We start from the raw sequence: 12579 nt of genomic DNA on the forward strand, positions 1-12579 counted from the left end.
ACCGTTCTTTATTCCCCATCCTAATGGCAGGTTCGGTAATTAAAATGCTCCCTCTCAAAAGATTATGTTTCCAGTAAGATGAAAATGAGTAAAACTGCAATTAATTCTCACGTCGAATGTTTCTAAATACCCAATATTTCATGTGATTGTAGTTTAGTCAGAGAAAGCACATGGTATTTTACGAGCAAACAGGTCTACCTCTTTTCAGTTTATGCACTTTTGTATGTGTGTATTTATTTATGTATTTGGATATGCATATGTGTACGATTTTTCATACACATCTGTTATCGACAAATACTTCTCTTTTTAATTCTTTTATATTTTTTTAATTTCTCCTGTGAGATATATAGTTGCAATGAATCCGTGTATGTCACTGTTCTAGATCTGTGATCGCATCAAGAATCGTGGTTGGACTGTGGTAAAAGACCCACAGGGTCGTATGGGACCCTATGCTTATCAACGTGATCAATGGGTATCGTTTGATGATACAGCTATGATTCGTCACAAATCTGAATACATAAAGCGTATGGGACTTGGAGGTGGAATGATTTGGGCGTTAGACCTGGATGATTTCCGGGATAGTTGTAAATGTGAACCATATCCCTTACTGCGAACTATAAACCGTGTACTGCGTGGTTATCCAGGTCCTGGCCCGAATTGCGATATTCCTGCCACAGACAGCATCAAATTTGAAGGTAAGGCAAACCATTATTATTTTGGATGACATTAATTAATGTACTCTTTTTGTTTCTGAGTTGAATAATCTATACTAATAAGTTACGTAAAAATGGAATGGTGTGTGTCTGTGTGTCTGTGTGTTACTCAATCACGCAAGAACCACTGGTCCGATTTACATTAAATTTTGCATGAATATAGCTTATTTACATGGTTAAAATATATGCAACTTTTGATTTCTATATTTTAAACTATTAAAAGATGTCGACCATTTTAGTGACGTCACTACGCCCTTTGGTTTCAAACGTTCATAATTCCACTTGAAATAAAAAGTGAACGCTAAGAAATAGCAAACTTTTGATGGCATACGCGAGGTTTAAAATTTAATTTCCTATACGAAAAGGTCCTTATCACTTCTTGTGTATCTCCAAAGTTTAGCGAGTAAAATCTAAATTTGTGCTATAAAACACGGCCTCCGCGCCGCGCCGCACCTCGCCTATCCACTCCACGCGTACCCGCCGGCCGCGCACTTCCCGTTGGGTTGGGCAGGTCACCTTCACATAGTAATTTATGTCCCGTTGCGAAGTACGGGTACTTCAGCTAGTATTTTATATAAATCCAAGTATCAGTATGTGTACTGAATGACATTTAAAGATCAACTATAATTTCAAACACAACTGTTATGAATATTCTGAAACATTCAGCCTAATCATTTACGGTACATTTGTCTTAGATCATTTATAGGCTCGAAGTGATAAAATATTTTTTAAATGTGTTTCCTAAAAATATTTTTAAAATTTGTCTCCTACTATGCAATTCTGTCCTATAGATATTTTAATGGATCTTACACTATTTAAGAATTTATATGTTAACCGCCTATAATATGGTATAAATTTATTATACAAAATAATTATCTATTCAAACTAGTTCACTCCAATTTTGTCCGCTAATAATATCTCCAATAATTCTTTACCTTGAACATCCTAATAGTAATTCGATAAACTGAAAAAGAAAATATTTTCAACTCTCCCAATATTGTTGCCATTTCGCAATTGAAGGGTGTTAATTGATATTCGAAATAAGTTTATTTATTTGTAACTTTCACTTGATCATGTCTTGAAGAGTTCGTACAGGCTCCAACAAAGTTGGATTGCGTACATATACAAAAATCAGCATGGAACATACAGAACACCAACCATACACTTGACCGAGTGTAACATATAAGTCAACTGGTAAACTAACAACTTCCGAGGTTCAGACGTACTACCACACTGAATTGATTTCAAATACCATGGGTTCGATTCCTCTCTGCATAATATATGTTTATCCAAATAATTTTGGTGCTACGTTGATAATGAGTGAATAGGGTCGAAATGAGCCGGACGTCGAAGCTTTGTTACACATCTCTTTGTTATGAGACAAATCTTGCCATTTTCTGACACGATACCCCGTTACACACCGAGTTATGGGAGCTTTTGCTTTAATTCTCGTTAATGATGGTGATTTCAGCTCTCGTGAAGCAGTGAAAAGGCAGCGTTTCGTCTGATAGCATAGAGATATAGATAGGTGATGCCAAATGACAACAGAAATTGTTCAAGTTTGAGAATGATCTAAGAAGGGCTTTTACGCCTCAAGATGAAAACTTTTTGTTTCCTTAAGGGGCCCATTCACAGTCGAGCGGGTTGGCGAGCCCGTTCGTGACCTTGGTCGCACTGACCGGCTCGAAGGTGTATGGGGGGTTGTTGAGGGTTGGGCTCGAGGTTGGGTGCGTGTTGGCGGTTCGACTGCTAAACCAGCGAACCCGACTGGTTCGCCAACCCGTCAGTGTGTGTATGGCCGCTATCTGACCGGCTCACTGTGGTTTCGTCTGTAGCTTACTTTGGTTTCTGTGTGAGTTAATTAGGCCTACCTCAAATAACAATGACTTTTGAGAAGAATAAGCAGTTCCGGGAAGAATTTACTGAAATGTACTGGGCGAGTCCTGGAGCTTTCCCATCCTTACGTCACGCAATGCCTTCCATGTGTTAATGCGACATTCGAACACTAATAATAATAACAATAACAACAATAATAATAGTAATTTGAAGAAGAAGAATCCATGGTCTCCCGATACTCTCGTACAAATATTATTAGCCTATAGACCATTGTGCTATGACATATATGACTCTCGCGCCTCTGCACTTCACTTGTTAATACTGTACGTATGTATCATATATTACTACAGTGGTGGAATTTTCTGTGTTTCATAATTAGTAGTGAAATAACATTTCCCAAACTAATCACTTTCAAAAGAATTTTACGTTTGTTTTATAAAAACGATCTTATAATACATCACAATCAAAATCGTGTAGGCCCACTTACGTGCAAATATTTCGACTGCAACGTATCGAAGATTGCCCAACACGTTTCAGGAATGATTTTTCCAAGTAGCTGAGGAGATATTACGCTGCTAAATTTCAGATCTTCATAACTTTTCCCTGTCGCTAGAAATCGCAATGTCACAATTAACCTCTCTTCAGCACAGATGGTATTTCTCATGTGTGTCTCCTGTTTCTCTATGTTTGGCCGAAACAACTCCAACAATTTTTCGCAAAAACTGTCGCTATCCACATGCAGAAAGTTCTTATAATCTGCAGGTTATTGTATACACAGAGTTCTTAATAGGCTAACGTGTGAAAATCCTAGTTTATCTCTCAACCATTCTTTCATTCACACACGTTTCTTCTTCTTTACTTCATCATTGCACAAATTCTGCAACAGCTACAGCCACTTTGGAATGTTTTCGTTGGGCCATAACAAAAACTTTTTTTTGCTAGTGGCTTTACGTCGCACCGACACAGATAGGTCTTATGGCGACGATGGGATAGGAAAGGCCTAGGAGTTGGAAGGAAGCGGCCGTGGCCTTAATTAAGGTACAGTCCTAGCATTTGCCTCGTGTGAAAATGGAAGACCAAGGGAAAACCATCTTCAGGGCTGCCGACAGTGGGATTCGAACCCACTTTCTCTATAACAAAAACTAGGCAATGCACATACTATTTGCAATACAGACTGGTCCGCCAACGGGTTCGCCAGTGTATGGTCACCGTCGAGCCAGTCGGGTTCGGGGTGTGGATTTTATACATGGACGGGCTCGCCAACCGGCTCGACTGTGAATGGGCCCCTTTACTTCAGAGGAGTAACCGCAATTACGCTCAGTCCAAATTGAGGAATTCTCCAAGCTTCCGGGATATTTCAGTCCGTTCAAAGCCTATTACACAATATCGAGCTTAATTTGTTGAATTTATTGAAGGCCATGACTAATGCCACGTCAGCTTTTCATACAAGTCTACATTCAACTGAACAAAAGAACGGGCCAGGAATTATCTACAAACCACAGCGACCCTAACATACACAAGGGTAAGTTGTATCGTAAGGTCTGTGCGTTGGTCGCTCCCCTGTGCCGTGTTGACGTTGGATTTATTCGGATGAGGCAAGTGTACCGTATTTCACTGCATTTGTGAATATTTCAGTATGGACCAATATCTGCATGCAATGAAAAATATTGTAGTTCCAAGTGTGAGCATGCGCTATCCCTATCAGGTGATCCGTTTCCAAAGCACTCATATCGTTCAGGCTTGTTTGTTCAATAGACACCCATCAACTATTGATGTTCCTTCTTGAACCACAGATTGAATCCTATTGAATTCACCTGAAGGAGATGAAGCTCACACTCCAAACTGGGCATAATCGTCTCCATGAACACCAAAACTTCTCTGTGGTCTTATATCTCACACCTATGGCTATATTTTGGATGATAAATACCTCTCCTGGAGCCTAGTGTCCTCTATATCTCAACGGATGAAGGAAGTAATGGAGACCAGCAAAGGTTGGAGTACATAATAACTCATCTATAATACCAGCAATAATCCAAACATGTATCCTGATTTCAGAAGGATTGTATTGAGAAAGCTGCCGTATTAACAGGACTTCAAAATATACGTACATTAATAGCTAATGCATGCTTTGACTTCTTCGTACGATTTTTAATGCTGCTGTTGAGGTTTACAGAGGTTTAGGTTAGAAATAGTCCAGAATTAATGAACGCAAAGTTTGAATGTGCCACAATATGTATATTAAAATAAGTATGAAAGTCCTTCAACTGGCAGGTGCAAATATTTCTAATGAGCTGCGTGTGACGTAGGTAAATTTCTGGATGTTTCTGTACTTCATTATGATACTACAAAGTCCATCTGCCACGTCGCGAATTTTATAATGAACTTCTACAAAATATGTTTCAGTTCAAACGATGCATTAATATCCATTCACTTTGCTACTAACTGTAAGCTATCCTGTAATGGTCAACTACTCTTTATAACATTCATCATTGGCCACTACGTGCTTGATTGGTTCGGTATGAGTTTTTTTGCAGTTAAACGTCTGGAACGTTAACATTCTCCTTGCGAAATGTAATGGCCGATTGCATACTAAATTATGTGAGATAATGACAAATATGTGTAAACTGTGATATCCTTGAGAAATTTTTCTTTGTTAAAAATAAAACATCGTCTGCTTTATGGCTCTAATTTATTTCGTGATGACCATATTAAATGCATGCGCATATATACACACAGCTCTATTCAGCCACGAATGACCACACTCACTAATTGCTGTCTATTTACAAGCCTTCGTCCTCTTCACACAACAGGGAGTACGGCTTGTCGGTATTAGCTGAGTCGGCTATAATCCTTATTGACAGTATCGCCTTACTTACACTTCTCCTCCAAGTTTAGTCACCCCTCACAGCAGCTGCGTACAGACAGTTACGTGTGAACACATGGCTACTTGCCACACAACACACGATGACTGTTCCTTGTTTCGAATCCAGTGACAGTCCAGTAATCCACACCGTAAAATACAATGAACAACTAAACAGCAACAGCCCTGCAGGACAATACTTCTCACAACAACGACCATCAACACTTACACTTTTCCTCCAAGTTTAGTCACCCCTCACAGCAGCTGCGTACAGACAGTTACGTGTGAACACATGGCTACTTGCCACACAACACACGATGACTGTTCCTTGTTTCGAATCCAGAGACAGTCCAGTAATCTACGCATAAAATACAATGAACAACTAAACAGCAACAGCCCTGCAGGACAATACTTCTCACAACAACGACCATTAACACTGTTCCAGTTACACTCACGACAGCCGATCCGCACATTGATTCTACGACGGTCCTCGGTCCACGGAAGCACACACACAGTACTCTAAGGCAATATTCACAGTATCCGTTTCGTACGCAACGATACTCTGATTCCCGCGGGACACTGACGGCAGTCAACACTACTACAGCCGTTCTCAGTCCAGCGGACCTCCGACGCAGTAACAACAACAACAACAACAAAAACTCCTCGTTCAGACTCCATTGGGACACTGGTGACAGCCAACACTGCTGTCGCCCCAGCCCAGCCACCGTACTCCAACACTCACCCAAACACACTGACTCCAACTCCGACTGAATGTTCGCGGCTAGCCTCCTTTTTCATAGCTCTGTTGATCAGTACCAGAATATTCACAATGTAGCTAGAAATGGAACATTCTCGTTGCACTTCCCCAAAACGCACGGGGAAATCAGACGAAGATAACAATAAACGGAAAAACCGGCCTTGCCCTCCAGGCAGGCTGGGCGCTCCTCGGTCGTCTGAATCGCAAGGAAATACCGAAAGAGGCTACCACAAGTCCGGCATGTAACAATATGAATGACATATTGATCATTTGGTCGATCCGCAGACATATTTTCTTCTTTGATTCACTTATTAGAGCATGTGAAGCATTGTCTCATTCCGTAATGATGAAGAGGGTGGTCACACAGACCAGTATCGTTGGACCTCTATATTTTTTTGTACATGAGGAAAGTTTGTTCAAAAAATTATATTTCCACTTTAAGAAAGTTGTGAGAAAAGCGAAAGAAACGTAAAATAAAAGGCACACGGAACGTACACATGATCGAGTTTGGTACAACTTTTATCTTTCTGGTCTGTTCATGGCAATCGATAATATTCAGCTACCGCAATGCATGTGGAAAAATTACTGATTTCATGTTTAGAGGTGAAAATAGCACCTCTTGAATAGACTCTCCTTATATATAGATTATCCTCTCTCTCCCAAAATGAAGTTTATAAATTATGAGGGCGAATCAAAAAGTAAGGTACACTAGCTCGCCGGGAGAGCACGCTGTGTGTCATGACCGTAGCCAATACGGAGCAAGCTACAGTAACTGCTGACACGTCCGATAGGAAGGTTGGTGTGGTATCCCGTCTTGTTGTGTGTGCAGAGCAGGCTAGGCTCAATGGCGCGTCGACGGAAATTTTACTCCAAATTGAAAGTGCGTGCAACGATCAGATTTCTGTAGGCTAAACGGCTCAGTTGCACGTACATTCATCGTGAAATCACTGCTGTATATGGTGAGCGTGCAATTTCTCGCCCGTTATTGTAAAGTGGTGTAAGCAACTTGACGCGGACGCACGGATCTCACGGACGAAAATCGCGAAGGCAGGCCGCAACGTCCAATACCGTTGCAAATGTTGACCGTGTGGATGGGATCATTAGAAAGAATCGGCGCATAACACTGCAGTAAATTGGCAGCATGCTGAAAGTTTCGTGTGACAGTGTGTTCTCCATTTTTCACCAGCACCCATGATTTCGCAAATTGTGTCAAAGATGGGTCCTACGTCTGCTCACCGATGGTCACAAGGGACAACGCTTCCAATCGTCTCTGGAATTTTTGAAACTGTATTCTGTGGAGGGCAACGAGTTTCTGCGACGGATCATCACAGGGGATGAAACGTGGGTCCACCACTTCACCCCCGAAACAAAGAGAACATCGGTGGAATAGGTGCACACCACATCACCACTAAGAAAGAAGGCTAAGGGCCAAAATTTGGCAAGAAAATTAATGGCGACAGTGTTCTTTGACATGGAGGGTGTGGTGCAAGTGAAATTTATGCCAAAAGGCACGACAAGTAACTCGGGTTCGTACTGTCAAACGTCGAACCGGTTGCGTACGGCAATTGAAGAAAAACGGCGGGGAAAATTGAGCGCCAGTATAAGTTTGTTGCGCGATAACGCTACACCTATCACGGCCCGCCAAACGTCCGAACTGCAGAAACGATTCAAGTGGGAAGTGTGGCAACAACCTCCATACAGTCCAGACTTAGCGCCATGCGATTATCATGTGTTCGGTAAGCTGAAAGAGGATCTCGGACGACGACGATTCCGAAACGATAAGGAGGTGCAAGCAGCTGTCTCCAGGTGGTTACATAGCGCTGGAGGTGATCTCTACGTATCCGGAATGGAAAAGTTGGTTGACCGTTCCGAGAAATGTTTACAGTCTCTTGGGGGCTATCTGGAAAAGTGAGCCGTGTTGCCTATGTGTAGATGGTTTCACAAAAGGCCATAACTTGGCAGTGTAACTTAATTTTTGATTCGCCCTCGTATATGAGTAAAGAACTGGAATCACAGATAAGGCATTTTTGCGGATGATGTTATGCTGTATAGAGTATAAATAAGTTAAAAGGTTGTGAGCGACTGCAAAAAGTCCTCGACTATGTAGTGGGATGGACCACGGATGGTATGATGAAAAACGGGATGAAAAATCCTCTCAGTTTCAATTACTCTGTTGAATGGGTGAATGTACCTTTCGGAGATAACTGCAAGAACTTATGGGTCATTATAAGGAAAGACCTTCATTGGGCGAACCACGTAATAGATGTTGTAAATCAAGGTTACATGTCTGTTATTATGGTTACGAGGATATTTTGGGGGGTTGTAGTAAGGATGTAAAGGAGAGGGCGTATAAGTTTCTGATAAGATCCAGTGCATGGGATCCACAACTGGATTACTTGATACGAGAACTGGAAAAGATCCAAAGGAAGGCATCACGATTTGTTCTGGGTGTTTTCTGACAAACGAGTAGTGTTAAGAAAATGTTGCAAATTTTGGGATGGGAAGACTTGGGAGAAATGAGACGGACTGTCAGTGGAGAGATGGCGTGGAATGACATTAATAGACGAATAAGCTTGAGCGGAGCTTTCAAAAGTAGTAAAGATTATAATATGAATTTAAATTTGGAATTCAAGAGTACAAATTGTACTGAGCGACTTGGCCATATGGTTAGGGGCCTGCAACTATGGGTTTGCATTTGAGAGGTATTGGGTTCGAACCCCACTGTTGGTAGTCCTGAAGATGGTTTTCCGATGGTTTCCCATTTTCACACCAGGAAAATGCTGGGGCTGTAGCTTAATTAAGGCCACGGATGCTCCATTCCCACTTCTAGCCCTTTCCTTTCTCATCGTTGCTATAAGACGTACCTGTGTCAGCGCGACGTAAAGCTAATTATAAAAAAGGACAAACTGGGGCAAATATTCATTTATAGGACGAGGAGTAGAGAATTAGAATAGTTTATCAAGAGAAATGTTCGAAGAATTTCCAAGTTATTTGAAAACATTTAAGAGAAAGCTAGCTACAGAATTAATAGGGAAGATTGCAAATTTTGGCAAATATTAATTTATCGGAAGAGGAATTAGGGACTGAAATAATTTACCGAGGGAAATGTTTGATAAATATCCAAGTTATTTGAAATTATTTAAGAAAGAACTAGGTAAATAATTGACAGGAAATCTGTCAACTGGGGGACAGCCCTAAATGCAGATCAGTGATGAATTTGTTTATTTATTTATTTATTTACTAGCAATTACCCGCGGCTTCTCTCGCGTCGATTTCGTAATTTGATAAAGTTAATCGTTCCTCGGCACTGTACTAAGACATTATCTGAAAGTCCCTAAGGTATAAAAACTCACCGAAAAGTACAGCTTCATTTACCCCAGAAACTCTTTGCAAATCACGTTTGAGGTATTTCTTTTTGGGGCTAAGACGACCGTGCGACAGAGAAATATACATGTGAGAATCAGTCTTGTCTCAAGTCGAAAAAAATGCACGTTTCTTTATTTTTAAAGGAGGTTCCAAATACCAATTTCCTAGTCTGTAACATTTTCATTTTTTGAGGTATAAGTATCCTCATAAAAATAATTCAACTCACTTTTCAACTTCCTTTCACCCCCGTTAAGTGCCTTTTCCGAAAACAAAAACGTACATGTTCCTGCATTTTTTAAGGACTTTCCAACTACCAAGTTTCTTGCCTCTAATATGTTAAGTTCTCGACATATACTGTAGATATACCTATAATAATTTTAAAAATTCACCCGCTTTTTCAATTCATTTCAACTCCTAAATGAATTTTACGAAAGCAAAAACATACGTGTTTCATTATTTTAAAGGAGGGTCCAAATACAAGTTTTCACGTCTGTACGTCTGTAACACCTTCATTTTCTGAGATATAAATATTCTCATAAAAGAATTCAAATTCTTCTTCACTTCTTTCCACCCCTCTCCCCACTTACGTGGACTTTCCGAAAACAAAAATTACGTGTTTCTTTGTTTTGAAAGGAAATTCAAAATACCAACTATCACGTATGTGACAGCTTCATTTTTTATAAGTATCCTCATGCACGAAATTCAACTCCTTCTTTACATATTTTTAAACCCCTTAAGTCGATTTTCCAAAAACAAAACAAACCGTTTTTCTTTATTTTTAAAGGAGATTCCATATACCAGTTTTCACGTCCGTAACATCTTTAGTTTTTGAGATATAAATATTATCTTAAAAAGAATACAATTAATTCTTCACCCACCCACCCCTCCGTCCGTTATCTTCATCCCTCACCCCAAAACACGTGTTTCTTTATTTTTAAAGGGGATTCCAAATACCAGTTTTCACGTCTGTAACCTTCAGTTTTTGAGATATCACTATCCTAATAAAATAATTCAACACCCTTTTCAGCTCTTTTTACCCCCACCCCCACCTTATGTGGTTTCTTCCGGAAACAAAAAATGCATGGTTCATTATTTGTAAACGATTAAAAATACCAATTTTCACATCTTTAACTTGTTAAGTTTTTGAGATGTTCTGTAGATATGCCCATTTTAAAAATTCACTCCCTTTTTCAGTTTCCCTTAAATGGATGTTCCGAAAACAAATGTTTCTTTACTTTTACAGGAGATTCCAAGTACCAGTTTTCAACCCAGTAACATGTTAAATGTATGAGATATATTGTAGGCCTGGATACATTTTTTTAATTCCACCCCGTTTGTCACCCCCGTTCACCTCTATTCATTGTATTTTTCAAAAACAAAAAATATGTGTTTCTTTATTTTTAAAGAAAATTCCAAATACCAATGTTCATGTCTATAACATCTTCAGTTTTTGAGATATGAGTACCGGTGTACTCATAAAAGGTATTCAACCAAATTTCCCCCTTTTTCACCCCCCCCCCTTTGCACCCCCTTAGCGGCGGAATACCCGAAAATCCTTCCTTAGTGATCACCTACACTCTAATATAAATGTATCCTCAAAATTCCATTCCTTGACGTCCAGTAGTTTTGGCTCGGCGATGATGAGTCAGTCAGTCAGTCAGTCAGTCAGTCAGTCAGTCAGTCAGTCAGTCAGTCAGTCAGTCAGTCAGTCAGTCAGTCAGGACATGTTATTTTATGTATATTTATTTATTTATTTATTTATTTATTTATTTATTTATTTATTTATTTATTTATTTATTTATTTATTTATTTATTTATTTATTTATTTATTTATTTACACTCGGTTATAGTTAAGTAAATTTGAATCTGTAATTTTCATGCAGCCATGGAGTATGAATGGCAAATTATCAGATAAAATATTTCCCTGGCCAAATATAAAAATTATTAGAGAAATATTTCGAGCACGTATTGGACAGTTTGAATCCATGTTGTGTAAGAACAAAAGTGATTTGGTTTCGTATCTAAGGAAATGAGGGTAGAAGAATTTTAAATAAATTGATCAACAGAGATAAACTATAATGAACAACTATGAATTGCCATGTTTAAAACTACAAGAAAAAGTAAAAATTCAGCAAGGTAGACTATTATGGTACCACTCTTGTATTCACTGCATTGTATCCAAGATGAATAAGGTGTAATTACACTGACTGACAGAGCAAATGCAACACCAAGAAGGAGTGGTCAGAACTTTATGCCAATTGCAGGGTAGACTGACGTCACTGAGGTATGCTCATGATGTGAAATGCGCCGCTGTGCTGCGCACGTAGCGAACGATAAATGGGACACGGCGTTGGCGAATGGCCCACTTCGTACCGTGATTTCTCAGCCGACAGTCATTGTAGAACGTGTTGTCGTGTGCCACAGGACACGTGTTTAGCTAAGAATGCCAGGCCGCCGTCAACGGAGGCATTTCCAGCAGACAGACGACTTTACGAGGGGTATGGTGATCGGGCTGAGAAGGGCAGGTTGGTCGCTTCGTCAAATCGCAGCCGATACCCATAGGGATGTGTCCACGGTGCAGCGCCTGTGGCGAAGATGGTTGGCGCAGGGACATGTAGCACGTGCGAGGGGTCCAGGTGCAGCCCGAGTGACGTCAGCACGCGAGGATCGGCGCATCCGCCGCCAAGCGGTGGCAGCCGCGCACGCCACATCAACCGCCATTCTTCAGCATGTGCAAGACACCCTGGCTGTTCCAATATCGACCAGAACAATTTCCCGTCGATTGGTTGAAGGAGGCCTGCACTCCCGGCGTCCGCTCAGAAGACTACCATTGACTCCACAGCATAGACGTGCACGCCTGGCATGGTGCCGGGCTAGAGCGACTTGGATGAGGGAATGGCGGAACGTTGTGTTCTCCGATGAGTCACGCTTCTGTTCTGTCAGTGATAGTCACCGCAGACGAGTGTGGCGTCGGCGTGGAGAAAGGTCAAATCCGGCAGTAACTGTGGAGCGCCCTACCGCTAGACAACGCGGCATCATGGTTTGGG

The 12579-nt window shown here is 40.7% G+C and overlaps 1 protein-coding gene across 1 annotated transcript in view; it reads left to right on the forward strand.

Annotated features, from left to right (window-relative positions):
- Positions 1-12579, forward strand: part of Cht10 (Chitinase 10) — a 356983-nt gene that overhangs the window by 281546 nt on the left and 62858 nt on the right. The window contains exon 33 of the mRNA XM_068226063.1: positions 383-695. Within this exon, the coding sequence (XP_068082164.1) occupies positions 383-695 (313 nt within the window). The remainder of the gene's footprint in view (positions 1-382; positions 696-12579) is intronic.

This window comes from Anabrus simplex, chromosome 2, assembly GCF_040414725.1.
Source record: "Anabrus simplex isolate iqAnaSimp1 chromosome 2, ASM4041472v1, whole genome shotgun sequence".
Lineage (NCBI taxonomy): Eukaryota > Metazoa > Arthropoda > Insecta > Orthoptera > Tettigoniidae > Anabrus > Anabrus simplex.